The 19,584-nt window shown below is 36.6% G+C and overlaps 1 protein-coding gene across 1 annotated transcript in view; it reads right to left on the bottom strand.

Moving 5' to 3' along the window:
• ARHGEF38 (Rho guanine nucleotide exchange factor 38) overlaps window positions 1-19,584 on the bottom strand; it is a 139,686-nt gene that overhangs the window by 85,573 nt on the left and 34,529 nt on the right. The window contains exon 2 of the mRNA XM_053561058.1: window positions 8,649-8,836. Within this exon, the coding sequence (XP_053417033.1) occupies window positions 8,649-8,836 (188 nt within the window). The remainder of the gene's footprint in view (window positions 1-8,648; window positions 8,837-19,584) is intronic.

The following is a 19,584-nucleotide window of genomic DNA, read 5'->3' as shown; positions in this document are numbered from 1 at the left end:
ATAATTTAGCTGAAGAGAAAAAGGGATGAAGACAGAGAAAATAAGGACATTATATTTTAAATTCAACTTTTTACTTTGAAATACTGTGGATTCACATGCCTGTATACCCTTTACCTGGTTTCCCTCAGTGAGAATGTTTTGGAAAACTATAGCACATGTGTACTGGATTTTGATGTCAGCAGGCAGAAAATGTTAGGAATAGAGTATGCTGATTATTTGCATAAACAAGACATGTCTCTGAAGAATTAATATTTTAATTCTACTAGTTGAATGCAATTTCACAAGAGATGTAGGGTTTTAAAGAGTAGCTAACCTTAGCCAGGCATTGTGGCAGGCACCTGTAGTCCCAGCTACTCGGGAGGCTGAGGCAAGAGGATGGCTTGAGCCCTAGAGTTTGAGGTTGCTGTGAGCTATGATGCTACAGCACTCTAGCCTGGGGCAACAGAATGAGACTCTGTCTCAAACAAAAACAAACAAACAAAAAGAAAGTAGTTGACTTTAAGAAAGTTGTGGTCAGTGAGACAAGGTGGAACGTGTTTCAGGCCCAGAACATAATCAGAAAATTTTGGAAGTGTACAGAGAAATGAAGAGTGGCTGGATGATCAAATGAAACAAGAGGAAACAGATCCACAGTGCCTATTACGCAAAAACAGACTGATATTTCTGAAAATAGCAAAAATCTTTTGGTGACAGCTAGAGAAGACAATTTTGACAAGAGTCCTTCCAGGACACTTAAAAAAAAATTGTGACCAAAGATATTTGCTCACATATAGTTTCTTCTACTATGTAGGCAAAATTTTAGCAAATAGCTTTGAGAAGCCTAGTTTATCTATGTATTTTAATGATTACTAGATTAAAGAATTTTGTCTTGGTCTTTTAATCTTATATTTCAGTGAGCTATCATGACTGTAATTTTGTCGTTTGCTTATTGAAAGTATCAAAATGTCACTGTATTTTATTTTGTCATTTCCATTAAGGACAAGTTGGAGTCTGGAGAACAGGGCTGGGGGAGGAGCGTGTTGAGGAACTTCAGTAAAGCTGAGAGCCAAGCAAGCAGTCAGGCTGTGGCATATCTGCTGTGCTGTCGTTCCACAGCAAGACAGCCTGGACCTGGACACAGAGGTATAACCTGACTCACTTTGAAGAGTCATGACAGCAACTAAGAATGCCCCACCAGCTGGAGAAGGCTTGGGGGAGGGCAGGATGTGGAACTCTGGGAGATTACAATGTGCTGAAACATCATATGTACTCTCTAAATATATACGATTATTATGTACCAATAATAATTTAAAAAATTTAAAAATCTAGGAAAATGTAGTATACATACACAATAGACTATTATTCAGCTATAACAAGAATGAAATCCTGTCATTTTCAGCCCTTAAATGGAAGTGGAGGATACATTTTTTTTTTTTTGGAAGTAGAGGATATTATGTAAAGTGAAATAAACCACACACAAAAGGGCAAGTATTACATATTGTGACCCATATATAGGAGCTAAAAAAATTGAATCTCTAGCAGGCGTCCTCAAACTTTTTAAACAGGGGGCCAATTCACTGTCCCTCAGACTGTTGGAGGGCCGGACTATAGTTTAAAAAAAAACAAACCTATGAACAAATTCCTATGCACACTGCACATATCTTATTTTGAAGTAAAAAAACAAAACGGGAACAAATACAATCACACCGCCTCATGTGGCCCGCGGGCTGCAGTTTGAAGATCCCTGAGTGGTTACCAGAGGCCAGAAAGGATGAGAGAAACAGGGAAATGAAGAGTTGCTGAATATTGGGTACAAATATATAGTTTGATAGAAGTAAGACCTAATGTTTGATAGATCGGTAAGATGACTATAGCTTACAGTAATCTATTGTATATCTCAAAACAGCTAGAATAGAAAAATTTGAATATTTCTAATATAAAGAAAAGACAAATATTTAAGGTGATGGATAACCCAGCTACACTGATTTGATCTTCACAAATTATATGAATATATTCAATTTTCACATGTGTCATGAACATATGTACATCTACTATGTATCAATTTTTTTTAAAAAGTTGTTCACTGAAAATTTTATCAATAAAAATATACTATATTTTAATAGTGACTATAGCTTAAAATTCATAGGACATCAACTGAGCCTTGGCCGTCTTTCTGTTACTTACAAATTTTCATTGTATTACAGGATTTGGACAGTATTGTCATTATTATACTACATTTGTATCCCCCTCCTCCCTGTGTCCTCTCCAGGGTGTTTCTGGCTCCAGGGAGGTGGTGAACCCTCCTCATGTGCAATATCCTTGATCAGGGTTGGTATGATAGTGAAGCTATAGGACGTTACTTGGTGGGGGGCAGAAGCAGGAACCTAGATGTCCTGGGCCCTGGAGTGCCTTACCTCCCTTGTGCCATGAAGAAGGGGCAAGTTAAGAATGTGCCCTCCCTTACTCCCTCTGTGTTTTGTTCCCCTATCCCAGGGCTAGCCTCACCTACTTTGGACCCTCCTTCCTGCTACCTAAGAAGTTTGGTAGGATGTCAATATAGTGTGCTATGTGTCACACAGAACGATTGCTCAACATAGTCGCTGCCATCATGACATTGTAGTCCCAAGCAGGTAGGACTATAGGCGCCCACCACAATGCTCGGCTATTTTTTTGTTATAGTGTCATTGTTGTTTAGCAGGCCCAGGCCAGGTTCGAACCCACCAGCCCCAATGTATGTGGTTGGCACCCTAACCGTTGAGCTACTGGCGCTGAGCCAGATTATTTTCTTTTAAATATTTTTTGTAGTGAGAATGATTTACATAATGTTGCCATATAGTGTATAAAAATTTTAACAGAAAATTTCTATTGCGTTCTTGCCTATAAAAACTTTTTTAAGCCTTTTCTAGAAAACATAAAATTTCAAGTATAATGCATACAGTTAAAACAAATATGAGAAAATCCCAAACAAATACACATCAGATTTTTGTAACATAAATAAAAATCTACCAAGTGCATGATCAAACATATGCATTAATAAGTAGAATGCCCTTGGAAAGGTAAAAAAAAGCTGGTAATGTTGTTTGTCTCTAGGGAAGGAAACTGAGGAGTTGAAGAATGCGGCAGCACCGGTAAATCTGATATTTTTGTACTATGTGACTTTTAGCAATTAAGAAAATCATTTTTAAAAAACTGAAAATATGTATAGTATTTAAATTCCTCTATTCTTTTCACTAATCTTTTTGTCTTTTCCTTACACTTAAAAACTTTTTCCATTGTTAGATTCATTTGCTCTGGTTTGATTTATTTTGACTTACTGCCAAAAATATAATCTCTCTTACTGCTCTGTTTGGATAATAAATAACTAGAACCTGTTTTCCCACTAAATGTTTCAACACTAAATGTTGTGGATAACTTTTGCCTTCCTTGCCAAAACTCTCTCAATGCTGCTGTTAAAGAAGCTGTAACCATGGAGTTTGACCCTGATTTCAGTTAAGTGAAGGTCTGTTTGTAGAAAAGCCTTGTTGTTAAGAATAGGCTTTGTAACCTGATTGTCACAAAATAGTTGTCAGTCAAAGGCTAGATCTGATTGTTTATCTGTACATTCATTCATTCCTATACCTTAAGGCAGACTGTCCTCAATTTTCAACTTCTTTCTTCCGTATTTCACTTATATAAAATGACTAGGTTTTTGCTACTTTTACTGCCAGTGGTCTGCATTTGATTTTGCATAAAGACAACGGATTAGATGACTTCCTAAATTCTCCTCCAGTCCAACCTGTACAAGTAAAGTATTTATTTTTGTTGCCTCGGGTTTAGTTAAGCATGATTTGCAGATTGTTCCTATGATTACCTGGAAAACTGATGTGTTTTTTATAAATTTTGACACTTATTGATGACAGGTGTGTTGTGCGCAAACACCCTGATATTTAAATGGTTCCAAAGAAGTGAGAATGTAAAGGATGCGAACATTGAAAAGGTGGTAGAATTGGGCGGCGCCTGTGGCTCAGCGGGTAGGGCGCCGGTCCCATATGCCGGAGGTGGCGGGTTCAAACCCAGCCCCGGCCAAAAAAAAAAAAAAAAAAGAAAAGGTGGTAGAATTAATGAACTGGTGGCATCAATTAACTACCTTGCCCTCATTTAAATATGTATCCAAGTCATATGAGTGCCTAAACATTTATTTACTTAATCAAAGGTTGAGGAAATGAGAACAAGATCTGCCATGAGAATTCTGAGAAACCTTAAAAGAATTACTACTACAATTATGGAGAGGACAAATACACTGCTACAATGAAACTAAATCCCACAACAATGAAGACAGCACAGAAAGCTGTTTCAACAAAGAGGTACCAGTTGTGAAAAATCAGCAAGCTATAAACAACTCAAATAGAACAATTCAAATGGAAAAGGTGAATTAAAATTGTGAGAGCTGTAATTCAAGGCAGTGAGAGCAAAAGTTAAATGTGCCAAATAAATTGCTGTAAATGTTACCATAATGGAAAAGTTTATTTGACATGGTCAGAGACACTAATTCTCAAATTGCTTATAAGAGTTACACAGGAAGCAGAAAACAAGAAAAGAAAAAACACAAAAAATAAAAACACAAACAAAAATTAGAGAACGTATTTATATATTTATATAGTGAACATATTTGTACAGCTCAAAAAAGACAATCAGCTCAATGGGGCCAGTTTGACTCACCAATGTAGCAGATGGTTTAAAATTGGCAAGATTTTTGCCTTGAATGAACTTCTTCTGTTTGATACAAATATGGACTATGAATTCAAGATAAAATATTATTTTTTATATTGATCATTAACTCATCACAGAGATATATTTTTGGTAATTTGTGCTTATGTTGAAACATATTTTAGTGAGATACACTTTTATACATATTAAATCAGTGGTTCTCAACCTTCCTAATGCCATGACCCACAGGTTGAGAACCACTATATTAAATATTTCATATTGGTTTAAAAAAGACAAAGAGAATATTGATAATTTCTTTAGGATCAAGGGGAGGTTTTCTTTTTTTTTAAGATAGCAGATGATGGGCTGAGAATGGTCCAATAAAATAGCAAAATGAATTAGGCAGGAGAGAGAAAGGACACAGGTGGGAGTGAAACCCTTAAAGAAGCCTGAGGGGATAGAACCCACTGCATTAGTAGGGAGGTTATTCTTTATTATAAGCAGGGCCCACAGATTCTTATAATAGGAAGAAGCCAGGTTATGTGGGTAGAGTTCCAGATAGGTTGGTAGATTTGGCATTGGGAGTGTGTACTTTTTTTTTTTTAATTGTGTCTAGTTTCCCCATGAAATGATGGGAAAGAATGTTAGCTGAGAGTTAGAAGAGAAAAGGGGACGTTTGAGGTGAGGGAAAAAAGATGTGAGAGAGTCCCCTCAGAGACACTACTATGGGTCCCAGTGAAAAAAATAGTAATGAATTTTAAAAGAAATAGGTTCAGCTGCATGGGTAAAGATGTGAAATAGAGGAAAACTTGAACTTCACGGGAGTAAGTTTTTTCCAGCGGAGTAAATGAAAAAAAAAAAAAAAAAAGAGAGAGAGAGAGAGAAAAGGGAATTGAGGTCATATGCAAGGAGTAATTATAATGAAGGACCCATGGAAACTAAACCAGGTGTGCCTGAATAGTGAAAAGGTAGTGAGGTCAACAGCTTGGAGGTCCAGGTGGCATCAAAAATTACTGGAGATGGTCCCAGTGGGAGTGAGCTGAAAGAGACGGAGTGGGATTAAGGAACATCTCTGACTTACAGGAGATGAAGGTAGTGGTAATGACACACTCTAGGGTAAGACCCTAGGGTGATTAGCTGAAACAGTGTTAGGGAAAGGTTGTTCAGATACGAAAAAGTCAAGGAAGTAAGAAGCCCAGATGTTGTATGGATTATTTGCACGAATATTGAAATCACTTAAAAATGATATCAGAATTAGTGAAAGAGAGATAAAAGACAATAACCTTAGGTTCTAAATTTTTTGAAGAAAACGAGTTGACAGGACTATACCATAAGGAAGGGTAGATCGTGGTAGAGTTTGATGCAATGTACATTTAAAGTCAATATTTTAATAAGTATGTAAATGAATATGTTATTAACAACTTGTTATTAACATCTTCAAGAATAGAGGTTATGTCAAATACAGCTAGTTTACATAAAATAAAAGAAAAGATACCCCCAAATTTTTTCGTAAACTTAGAAACAACACTAGAGAGCACATTTTTATCATGACCATGAATATTATTTCTATTCTTACAGAATAATAAGAAATTTCCAGGTTTTCAGAAAGTTGTTAGTAGTCTTCTGACTAGGGAACTGTGAGAAGATCTAAGGAGAATACTAATGAAAGATAAATATAGTAGATCCTCCATAGTTAACCACCTCCCTACATTGACCATCTTCTTTAGTTGACCAAATTTTCACAGATCAGACATGCACCGCGTGTACATATCAATACAGTAGGCCTAGTTCCTTATGTTGGCCATCTCTGTATGTTGACCAGTTGGTTACAGTGCCTTAGTGGTCAACTTACAGAGGTTCTGTATTTCTAAGAATCCTGTATTAAGAAATATAAACTCTGTTTCTGAATGTTGGAAGCACTAGTGGGAAAATTCAATAATTGGTGTTCAGACAACTGGCTATACTGCTTTTATAATCATGTAGTCCAACATTATACTTTTATAATCATGAAGTACATTTTAAGATCTTAAACCCAGAATCCATAAAGTTGGATATATTTGACTATTTAAACACAAAGAGAAATATATGTACATCTTAAGGCTAAAATGCAAAAGACTAGGAAAGTTATTGCAACATGTGGGGTAGAAAAAAATATATCCTAATGTACAAAAAGGCCTTATAAAATAATCAGAAATAGATAAAAAGTATAATTTTTAGGAAGGGCAGAAAACATAAATATGAACAGAGATTGAAAGGAATACAAAGGGCTAATGAAAATATGAGAAGATATTTGTCAGAAGGAATCAAGGAAACATTTATAAAATTAACAGTGTTCAGCCTTAAAGAGGATGGCAGAGAAAATGCCATCTCAATCACTATTAAAAGGAATGAAAATTAAAATAGTATTTCCTTTCTTGTTGGTAGTTGGAAATTTTGCTCAGAATCTTAAATATCCCCACCCTATAACCTAGTAATTTTATTTTTAGGAATTTATTCTAAGGAGTAAGGGAATAAACACCCCAAAGAAAAGTACATATCACCATCAGTAATAGTAGAAAAACATTTAAAAGTAGGAGTCATGACAGATACATATACAATATTGCTGAATAAAACAAAGTATGGTACAAGATAACATGTAATTTTGATCATATTTATGTAAAAATATATATGCTTGTGTGTGTACATATAGATGTTCAAATAGATGTCTGAAGAAATGTTCCAACCACATCTTGATGTAATTTGAGTAGTAGAATTTCTGATCATTTTCCGTTTCTAGATTCTGTTTTTCTGTACTGTTTATATTGTGTTTGAGGATGGCTTACAATCCTGGTGATGAGATTATCATTCTGTAGATTCTTTGCTCTTGTTCTCGGCTCTGCCTGGATATTCTGTTACCAAACCTTCAGTTCTATGCTTAAATGTCCCTCACTATAAAAGTCTATATATACCACTCTATTTGAAATAGAACAGTCACCACTTTGTTACCACATTCTGTTCCTCTGCTCTGCATTAGTTCCTCAGCTGTACTAATATGTTTTCATTGTATTGCTTATTGCTCCTTTCCTGCACTAGAAAGGAAACCCTACAAGAGGAGACTTTGGTACTAAACTGTAACACTAGTGCTAGGAATAGTGCTAATCACATATCAGGTGCTTAATAATGTGTTGAATAAATGAAACAGCTGTATGTTTGTGTATCTTTACCAAACATCCTTGTACCTTTATTCTAATTCTCTATTAAAAAATTGCCTTTACTGTGGCGGGCACCTGTAGTCCCAGCTACTCGGGAGGCTGAGGCAAGAGAATCGCTTAAGCCCAGGAGCTGGAGGTTGCTGTGAGCTGTGTGATGCCACGGCACTCTACCAAGGGCCATAAAGTGAGAGTCTGTCTCTACAAAAAAAAAAAAAAAAAAAATTGCCTTTAAAGGGCTTGATTAACTTATAAACATTTTAAGTTTTGTCTGGGGTCAGTCCTATCAAAGATAACAGTTTTACTTATATTCAATTTAACCTCCATATTGAATTGTACTTAGCTAAATAGTCACAGGTTTCACTGAGCTCTCCATATGGGAGTAAAACAGTCACATATTTTTCTATTTTTGCATCCATGATCATCATTGAATTAAGTGCCTCATTCCTACCCTGCCAAAAAGAAAACTTGTTTAAATTTTGTTACTGGGAATCCAAGGAAGAACATGTTTAGAAATTTCGAAGTGGCAAAATCTGTGAATTTACTTTGCCCCAGATTTTAGAATACAGTTTATTTGGCCAAATGGAGGGACGCTGGCATCTTTCTACTAACACAATAAATACATGAGTCTGATGACACGTAGTGTGAATCCAGGCCTGGAAAATCTGGGAGAAAAACACATGACACCACTGAGATACCTGGATGCTTCAATTTCATTGTGCTGGTAATCCTATTTAGGATATAGGAGGGACTAAAACAAGTGAAAAATAAAAACAGCCTCACACTTGCATTTACCTGTTTAGTTCTCAGGGGCTGGACCACTTCCCGAATGCACAGCTCTAGATCATTGAGATAATCCTTTTCTGTCTGTATCAGTTCCCTGATGATTTTTGCCCGCTTTGCCATCATCCTCCTCCTCTGATGCTCTTCCTCTGAGTTTGGGGCTTCAGCAGCAGAGGTCTCGGTCTGTGGAGTCATCTTTTCTATCAAATGAAAGCATGGACAGGTGAGGCATGCTGCTGGATTTCTTTTTCTTCATTACAAACAATTCCACTGCAGGATGATTGTTAATAAGAAAAAAGACTTAGGGTATCTTCATAATGTGTTCTGAGGAAGTTCCCCATGAGGTCAGAATCCTGCAAAACTCTAAGCAAGAGGGAAGGGAGAACAAACTGCTTATAAGAAGCCAGTTAAATAATACTGAGCTGCCACGCCTTTAAAATATTTCATTGCTAGTGTCTTAGACTATAAAGCTGGTCTTTGTTTTGGAGGTAGAATGTATTAAAAACAAAGTTCAGAACTTCTGGATACATTTACTTTTAAATTAAGAGAAGAGTTTTAGTTAGTAAGTAAAACACCTCTGATTTTTGTTTGTCCTTATTATTAAAAATAATTACCCCTTATTCTCAGTGGGCTAGACCTAATCTCAGTGAAATGGAAAATAATTGTGCATGATTGGGGTTTTTCTTTTCAATTCACATGAGAAGTAAGGCAGTGGTGGATTAAATAAATTTCAACTAATATTTTCATGGCTCATCTTTTAATACTATGATATTAAATTATTTGAGTTGATAATTCTCAAACTATCCAATGGAAAGTTTTTTTTTTTTTTTTTTTGGTTGCAGTTTGGCCGGGGTCCGGTTTTGAACCCACCACCCTCGGTACATGGGGCCGGCGCCTCACCGACTGAGCCACAGGTGCCACACCCAAATGGAAAGTTTTAATTTAAAAAATCACAGTACTGAGGAGATGTTGAGATAAATAGGAAGCTTCGCATGTGGCCCAGGTTTTATACGAAGTATAAAAGTAAGAAAGCCAAATGTCTTCAAAGATGAGCTCCCCACAGCAATGTAAAATTTTGGAAGCCAAAAATCAGACCACAGACCATGAAATCAGAGCAGTGATAGGATCAGGGCAGTGTGTGTGTGTGTGTGTGTAAATGGATTTACTTCAAGCTTGAAGCTTAATTTTCATCTTAGTCTCTGCTGTTGCAGAAGTAATTTTATTTCAGTTAAAGTTAATACGATTCTACAAACGACAGGGGAGATATCTTCAGTGTTGACACCACTTACTGAGAATGTAGAACTTTACAAAAGGGCCTATAAAAAGTTTGTACAGAAAAAAAATGTTCAGGTCACAATGTATCCAAGTGGAAATAAAGAGAGGATGTTCCCTTGACTGATTCCAGAAACAAAGCTAGGACAACTGGAGAAAAGATACAGTACAGGAGTTAATGGCTGGTTGTGAAGAGACTGCTGTAAGAATGTGAACAAACACTTGGAACAGTAATGAGCATTCCTCTCTCCTGGGCCCACTAACTTCAGTTCAGGCAGAGCCTCAGTAATCAAACCTCTGTACAGGTAATTCCAATATCAGTTTGGAAGTTGTACTAGATTGATCTTTGGACAATGCAGACTTACAGGTGAATATGCTTCTGAACAATTTGCCTGGCATCAATTCTTCCTTTATTAGGAAAGCAGGTGACAAATGGTGTATACAATCATGTGGTTGTGCAAGGTTCGGGCCATTCAGAGCCCCCCAAATAATCCACATGAGCTATATATAAGGAGAAAGAATCCATGCAAAGTGAGAATGAATGCATGAGATGTTCTGTGGCCATCCTAACTTGACCTGTGTTACGAAATTTAGGGGATGCTTGCTCATTTGTAATATTCTCACTGGAAAGTAGAAGAAGCTTGCCTCTCATTGCTCCAAATTCAACAAGTTACAATGAAGTGTGATTACTGTGAATTATTTTGGGTGTGAAAGAGGGAGGCAGGTCACCTCATGAGGCGAGAAGCAGGGAGCAAGCTGTGTATATAACCATTGTAGCCATTCTTAAAACAATTTTTTTTAAAGTTCAGATTAATGTGAGGTATAAACAATTATGTTACAGTGTTTGCATTTGTTAGGCACAGTCTCTGTTGTATTGTGTCCCACACCGAGGATGTTTGCCATATACTCTTACATGGTACTCATTAACTGGGAGAACACCAATCCTCCTCCTTTCTCTCTTCTCTCCCCTCCCTGTTTTCTTCTTCCCCTTACTTCCTTCCCCCTCACCCCCATCTTGAATTGAATTGAGTTTTTCTCTTGTGTGGGCATGTATGAGATCAACTACTGGCTTCATATTAGTGTTGAGTAGATTGGATACTTGCTTTTCCATTCTTTTGATACTTTACTGAGAAGAATGTGCTTCAACTCCATCCAGATTAATACAAAAGATTTAAAGTGTCTGTCTTTTTTATGACTGAATAGTATTCCATGGTATACATATACCACAGCTTGTTAATCCATTCCTGGGTTGGTGGGCATTTAGGCTGTTTGCACATCTTGGCAATTGTAAACTGAGCTACATAAACAATCTAGTACAAAAGTCCTTATTGTAAAATGATTTTTTTCTTCTAGGTAGATCCCTAGTAATAGGATTGGAGGATCAAATGGAAGGTCTATTTTGAATTCTTTGAGGATTCTCCATACTTCTTTCCAAAGAGGCTGTATTAGTTTGCAGTCCCACCAACAGGGTAAAAGTGTTTTCTTTTCTCCACATCAGCTCCAGCTTCTGCAGCTTTGGGACTTTTTGACGTGGGCTATTCTCACTGGGGTTAGGTGATATCCAGGGTGGTTTTGATTTGCATTTCTCTGATGATTAGGGATGATGAGAATTTTCTCCTAAGTTTGATATGTTTGTTAGAACAGAACCTTCTCTGAAGAAGAGAAAAAATTTTAAAGTAGTATGTACTTAGGAATATAACATAATTTTATATGCATATACATAGTGAAATGATTGGGTAGGGGTTGGGAGGCTGAGGGAAGAGAGGAGTGACGGGGTCCTTAATTCCTGGGATACATGAAATAGTGCACAGAGAGAAAACTCACTAGTAGATCCAAAACCAGTGAAGATAGTGTCCAATTACTGCCTAACAGTACCTTGAAAATAAAAAAAGACACTGCTGAAAAACTGTTCTGAACAACATTTTCTAACCTTTTTTGCCTTATAAAAATAATCTATCAATTATGTGGGATCCTCACTAGGAGAAGAGAATCTTTCCTGATATTTGACAATAAAACATCCCTAAAACATATTTTCGGGTTCCTGTAAATTCCAGACTCAAGCATTACTGTTCAGTGTTAGTTACTTCACAGGTGTTCCAGCCCCTCCACTTTAAAATGTACCCTGTCAGATTGCTTAGATTTTCTACCACTCAACAACTTGTTCAGAACAAATGTGGGAGGTCAAAATGGTTGAAATAAAGTGTCAGTGAAGATATTCAGCTTCAGAAACTTTTCCTTCAGGTATAAATACCTTCTCAGGGAATATGGAGTTGAGCAACCTTATGTGATATCTTTGTTTGCTCTTTTGACTCAAGTTTATTGCAGGAACAAAGACTTGACTTACATCATTTTAAACTTTCTATGTTTGCATTTCTTAAACCAACCAACTCTATACAATGCATTGTGGACGCAAATTTTGTTTATATAGGATCATTTTCTGCCTTTAAAAGTTTTATCTTTTAGTTATACTAAAATTTTATAAATAAATGTATTTGAAACACAACAATGTTATCAAACATATCACCTAAATCAGCAGTCAGCTATAACAATCTTTTATTTTTGGTTAAAACAACAGAGAACCTAAGTATTTAGAAAAGAAGGACAAATAAAGCTTCAAGAATGAATATTTTCCAGCACTTGGTATGTAATAAAAGATTATGTCAAAACTAAAGGGTAACTGAGATTAAAAGGACATTTAGAATGTTTTTGCCAATATACACCATTGTGTATGAACACAGTACCATGTATCTAACTCTCCTCCATCCACTTTGTATTTCTTTCATCCTCGGGTTCTATTTCTCCAGCAGTGATGACGAATTTACATTATTCTAGCCACAGATTTCATCAGTAAGATACGTGGAATTTATATAAAAGGAGGTTGCTGTGGTTTGAAAGAAGTATTATCAGACTTAAGATTAGCTCTGCGACTCTTGGAGAATATGGTGGACAAATTAGTTATCCTTACACATTCTTATTTTTCTCATCTGTAAACTATGAATGAAAACCATCATAGTGTTATCACAAAGATTAAATTAAATGAGCAGCAGCAGTTGAGAGATCCTTGGGATCTTTACAACACTACCAATGTTAGGTTTTTCTATAGCGATGGGAATGATAGGGTTCTTTTCTCTATACTCTCATATCTATTCACCATCTCAGGCAGACAACTATCTCATTATTTTGTAGTTACCAACTTGTCAAGAAAAATGCATGACTCTAAAGAAGGTGGACAGCTAATTTCAGATGGGAGAGGAAGTGGGAAAAAATAGGGATGCTGCTTTCAGAGGAATCAGGTAAAGGCTATGGTGTAGAATCCTGAGCAGCTTGTGTGGATTGGGTATATGCCTGGGAGAATCATGGTCTTTTAGTGATGAAAACACACCCAAAGGTAAAAGTGTGGTGGGGGAGGACTGAAGATAGTCTTAATTGATAGCCAAATTTTGGTTAGAATCAGTCCTATCCTTATTTTATTACTGCTTCCACTGATATTGTCATTTTAGGGTAGATTTAATGAGAGGTGATTACTTCATTTTTTTTAAATTATAAAATAATATTATATTTATAACACATATATTGTTGAGATTAAGGCTCTTTGGAGCCTAACTGGCTGGTTCAAACTCCACTGATAGCATTTATTAGATCTTTTAACTATGAAAATTTATTCAACTCTGACAAGTTATTAACTCTTCATGTATCAATTTCTTCATTTGAAAATTAAAGATAAGGCTAGCAAACCTTATAAAGGGGTCTTGAAGATGAAATGAGTTTATGTTTATGAACTACTTCCAACAGTGCTGGGCATCATAGTAGATACCTTGTGAATGTTTTTCATTATTATTAGATGCAATCTCCATTTATTAGTTGTAATATGAGTTTCATTCTATTATTACCTATGTTCCAATTTAATGTATAACCTTCCCAAATATTTCCATGTGCATATAAATATGTTTATAGCACTTAGGTTTCAAGGTTTTTTCTTTTTCACAATAATGGATTATATACATATTCTTTTGCAATTTGCTTTTTTAACTTTGAAAAATACAGTGGGAAACTTTTTTTGTAAGTATCTATCTCTATACAGCTTTATTCTTTATAAGAACATTATAAGCAATGGCGCAGTTGTGTCAGACACTGCTATTGTCTGCCAGATATCTGTTCTTCCATTTGTTTTTCATAAACTGAATGTTGAATAGATAGAAATATTTAACTTTTACACTTTTTAAAATCAAGAGCAGGAAAAGAAGAACACAATCAGGAAGAACTCAGAAAAAGGAGCAGAAAAGGAAATACATTCAGTAAAAATAATGCTCCAAAGAGAAAGATCAGTGAAATGATTCATCTCAGGCAAGATCTGGGTGGTGATGGGAAAATAGTATGCCCTCACAATTCGGGGATACTGACTGGCTCTCATACGGGTTTGAGATCTGAATTCATTGAATACTTAACAAATAATTATCAAGGGATTAGCGTGAATCCCAAACCATTCTAGTACTAGGAATATAGCAGTTTAAAAAACATCAAAAAATCAATTCCCTTTCCTCATGAAGCTTACTATCTAGTGGGAGAATATAAATAATAAGTTATTTAGTATACTAAAAAGTGGTAAGTGGTATGGAGGAAAATAAAGTAATGAAGTTTCAGTGTTCAAAAGGTGTGCAATTTTAAATAAGATAGCCAGGACAGCCTGAATTTGAGTTTAAAGGCAAGAGAGAGTCATGCAGATATCTGTTTGCAGCAGAGGAATCAGCCTGTGGAAACCTTACAATGAGAATGTTCATGGCTTATCCAAGGACCAGGAAGGAGGCCAGTGTGTAAAGAGGTGAGAGGTCATAGGAAAAGAGATAAGTGATGAACAAATGGCAGCTTGGGAGAGATTGTGGAGCCTTGTAAGTTTTAAAACATTTAAACATCTTTGTAGTACTGTAGAAAAGGTAAAGGCATGAATGAATTTTAGGTTTTTTAAATGAAGGATGCAAGCCAACCATTAAAAGAATAGAAATAGCATAAATTTTCAAAACCAGTAGAGGCAAAATAGAATGCATGGTGGGGGAGAGGGTTTCAAAAATAAAAGAGAAAAAAAGTGAAGAACAAATACAAGGCAGTAGATTCAAATATATAATTAATTATAATAAATCAGATGACCAGGCTATAAACTGGATTTTGTAAAAACAAAAGCAAACAAAAAAAAAATACCTGGGCGGCACCTGTGGCTCAGTGAGTAGGGCGCCAGCCCCATATGCCAAGGGTGGTGGGTTCAAACCCAGCCCCGGCCAAACTGCAATAAAAAAATAGCCGGGTGCTATGGCGGAAACCTGTAGTCCCAGCTACTCGGGAGGCTGAGGCAAGAGAATCGCTTAAGCCCAGGAGCTGGAGGTTGCTGTGAGTTGTGTGATGCCACGGCACTCTACCAAGGGCCATAAAGTGAGACTCTGTCTCCAAAAAAAAAAAAAAAAAAAAAAAAACCTATATGCCATTTACAATAGAGAACATAAGTACAAGAAAGATTAAAAATAATAAGATAAAGAACATACTGAATTAATACTAATGAAAAGAAAGGCATTATTGCTATTTTTATATCAGACAAAATAGCCAGTGTTCTCTGGTCAGTCCTCGAAAACTGTGATGTTGCCACTGTTTTCACCATGGGTCTAGAGTGCACCATAGCCCCTTGTAATCTGTAGGTCCTTGGAGGCTCTTTCCTGCCAGACTTATGGCCACAGGCAGCTCCAGACAGCAGGAGAACAGAACCTGTGGATGGACTCTTCCTAGGAAGCTTTACTTCATTTGGAGCCAAAAAAGATCCCAAATAACCAAAGCAGTCTTAAGCAAAGGAACAAATTTGGAGGTAACACATTACCAGACTGCAAACTATGATGTAATACTTTAGTCACCAAAACAGCATGGTATTGACATAAGAACAAACACTAGATCAGTGGAATGAAACAGAAAACCCAGGTATAAAAATATCCATGTACAGCCCACTGATTTTTTTTTTTTTTTTTTTTTATTGTTGGGGATTCATTGAGGGTACAATAAGCCAGTTACACTGATTGCAATTGTTAGGTAAAGTCCCTCTTGCAATCATGTTTTGCCCCCATAAAGTGTGACACAAACTAAGGCCCCACCCCCCTCCCTCCATCCCTCTTTCTGCTTCCCCCCCCCCCATAACCTTACTTGTCCTCATATCAAGATTGAGTACATAGGATTCATGCTTCTCCATTCTTGTGATGCTTTACTAAGAATAATGTCTTCCACTTCCATCCAGGTTAATACGAAGGATGTAAAGTCTCCATTTTTTTTAATGGCTGAATAGTATTCCATGGTATACATATACCACAGCTTGTTAATCCATTCCTGGGTTGGTGGGCATTTAGGCTCTTTCCACATTTTGGTGATTGTAAATTGAGCTGCAGTAAACAGTCTAGTACAAGTGTCCTTATGATGAAAGGATTTTTTTCCTTCTGGGTAGATGCCCAGTAATGGGATTGCAGGATCGAATGGGAGGTCTAGGTTGAGTGCTTTGAGGTTTCTCCATACTTCCTTCCAGAAAGGTTGTACTAGTTTGCAGTCCCACCAGCAGTGTAAAAGTGTTCCCTTCTCTCCACACCCACGCCAGCATCTGCAGTTTTGAGATTTTGTGATGTGGGCCATTCTCACTGGGGTTAGATGATATCTCAGGGTTGTTTTGATTTGCATTTCTCTAATATATAGAGATGATGAACATTTTTTCATGTGTTTGTTAGCCATTCGTCTGTTGTCTTTAGAGAAAGTTCTATTCATGTCTCTTGCCCATTGATATACGGCATTGTTGGCTTTTTTCATGTGGATTAATTTGAGTTCTCTATAGATCCTGGTTATCAAGCTTTTGTCTGATTGAAAATATGCAAATATCCTTTCCCATTGTGTGGGTTGTCTCTTTGCTTTGGTTATTGTCTCCTTAGCTGTACAGAAGCTTTTCAGTTTAATGAAGTCCCATTGTTTACTTTTGTTGTTGTTGCAATTGCCATGGCAGTCTTCTTCATGAAGTCTTCCCCCAGACCAATATCTTCCAGTGTTTTTCCTATGCTTTCTTTGAGTATTTTTATTGTTTCATGCCTTAAATTTAAGTCCTTTATCCATCTTGAGTCAATTTTTGTGAGTGGGGAAAGGTGTGGGTCCAGTTTCAGTCTTTTACATGTAGACATCCAGTTCTCCCAACACCATTTATTGAGTAGGGAGTCTTTCCCCCAAGGTAAGTTCTTGTTTGGTTTATCGAAGATTAGGTGGTTGTAAGATGTTAGTTTCATTTCTTGGTGTTCAATTCGATTCCAAGTGTCTATGTCTCTGTTTTTGTGCCAGTACCATGCTGTCTTGAGCACTATGGCTTTGTAGTACAGACTAAAATCTGGTATGCTGATGCCCCCAGCTTTATTTTTGTTACTAAGAACTGCCTTAGTTAGCTATACGGGTTTTTTTCCAGTTCCATACAAAACGCAGAATCATTTTTTCCAAATCTTGAAAGTACGATGTAGGTACTTTGATAGGAATGGCATTGAATAGGTAGATTGCTTTGGGAAGTATAGACATTTTAACAATGTTGATTCTTCCCGTCCATGAGCATGGTATGTTCTTCCATTTGTTAATATCCTCTGCTATTTCCTTTCTGAGGATTTCATAGTTTTCTTTATAGAGGTCCTTCACCTCCTTCGTTAGGTATATTCCTAGGTATTTCATTTTCTTTGAAACTATGGTGAAGGGAGTTGTGTCCTTAATTAGCTTCTCATCTTGACTGTTATTGGTGTATACAAAGGCTACTGACTTGTGGACATTGATTTTATATCCTGAAACATTACTGTATTTTTTGATGACTTCTAGGAGTCTTGTGGTTGAGTCTTTGGGGTTCTCTAAGTATAAGATCATGTCGTCAGCAAAGAGGGAGAGTTTGACCTCCTCTGCTCCCATTTGGATTCCCTTTATTTCCTTGTCTTGCCTAATTGTATTGGCTAGAACTTCCAGCACTATGTTGAATAGTAAAGGTGACAGAGGACAACCTTGTCTGGTTCCAGTTCTAAGAGGAAAAGCTTTCAGTTTTACTCCATTCAGTAAAATATTGGCTGTGGGTTTGTCATAGATAGCTTCAATCAGTTTTAGAAATGTGCCACCTATGCCTATACTCTTCAGTGTTCTAATTAGAAAAGGATGCTGGATTTTATCAAATGCTTTTTCTGCATCTATTGAGAGGATCATGTGATCTTTATTTTTGCCTCTGTTAATATGGTGGATAACGTTTATGTACTTGCGTATGTTAAACCAGCCTTGCATCTCTGGGATGAAGCCTACTTGATCATGATGAATGACTTTTTTGATGATAAGCTGTAATCTATTGGCTAGGATTTTGTTGAAAATTTTTCCGTCTATATTCATGAGTGAGATTGGTCTGAAATTCTCCTTTTTGTTTCGGTCTTTTCCTGGTTTTGGTATCAGGGTGATGTTTGCTTCATAGAATGTGTTGGGGAAGAGTCCCTCTTCCTCAGTTTTTTGGAATAATTTCTGCAGTACAGGAATAAGCTCTTCCTTGAAGGTTTGATAGAATTCTGGAGTGAAGCCATCTGGACCAGGGCATTTTTTAGTTGGAAACTTTTTTATTGTTTCTTTGATCTCAGTGCTTGAAATTGGTCTGTTCAGGAGGTCTATTTCTTCCTGGCTAAGTCTAGGGAGAGGGTGTGATTCCAAATATTGATCCATTTCCTTCACATTGTCAAATTTCTGGGCATAGAGTTTCTGGTAGTATTCAGAGATGATCTCTTGTATCTCTGTGGGATCAGTTGTTATTTCCCCTTTATCGTTTCTGATTGAGGTTACTAGAGATTTTACTTTTCTATTTCTAGTTAGTCTGGCCAATGGTTTATCTATTTTATTTATTTTTTCAAAAAACCAACTCCTTGTTTCATTAATTTTCTGAATGATTCTTTTGTTTTCAATTTCATTGATCTCTGATTTGATTTTGGATATTTCTTTTCTTCTACTGAGTTTAGGCTTAGATTGTTCTTCTTTTTCCAATTCCATAAGATGTCTTGTGAGATTGTTGATGTGCTCTCTTTCTGTTTTTCGAATGTAGGCATCTAAAGCGATGAATTTTCCTCTCAAAACTGCTTTTGCAGTATCCCAGAGGTTTTGGTAGCTTGTGTCTTCATTGTTGTTATGCTCAAGGAAGTTAATGATTTCCTGTTTTATTTCTTCCTGCACCCATCTGTTATTCAACAGAAGATTGTTTAATTTCCATGCCTTTGGGTGGGGTCGAGCATTTTTGTTAGAGTTGAGTTCCACCTTTAGTGCCTTATGGTCTGAGAAGATACAAGGTAAAATTTCAATTCTTTTGATTCTGTTGATATTTGTTTTGTGTCCCAGGATATGATCAATTTTGGAGAATGTTCCATGGGGTGATGAGAAGAATGTATATTCTTTGTCTTTGGGGTGGAGTGTTCTATATGCGTCTATCAAGCATAGTTGGTCTAAGGTCTCATTTAAATCTCTTATATCTTTGTTTAATTTCTGTTTAGAGGATCTGTCCAGCTCTGTAAGAGGTGTGTTAAAGTCCCCTGTTATGATGGTATTAGCAGATATCATACTGCTCAGACTGAGTAAGGTCTGCTTCAAGAATCTGGGAGCATTTAAATTGGGTGCATAAATATTTAGA

Source organism: Nycticebus coucang, chromosome 1 (assembly GCF_027406575.1).
Source record: "Nycticebus coucang isolate mNycCou1 chromosome 1, mNycCou1.pri, whole genome shotgun sequence".
In the NCBI taxonomy this organism is placed as follows: domain Eukaryota; kingdom Metazoa; phylum Chordata; class Mammalia; order Primates; family Lorisidae; genus Nycticebus; species Nycticebus coucang.
The sequence above is the reverse complement of the archived record's forward strand: the minus strand, read 5'-3'. Positions and strand labels throughout refer to the sequence as shown.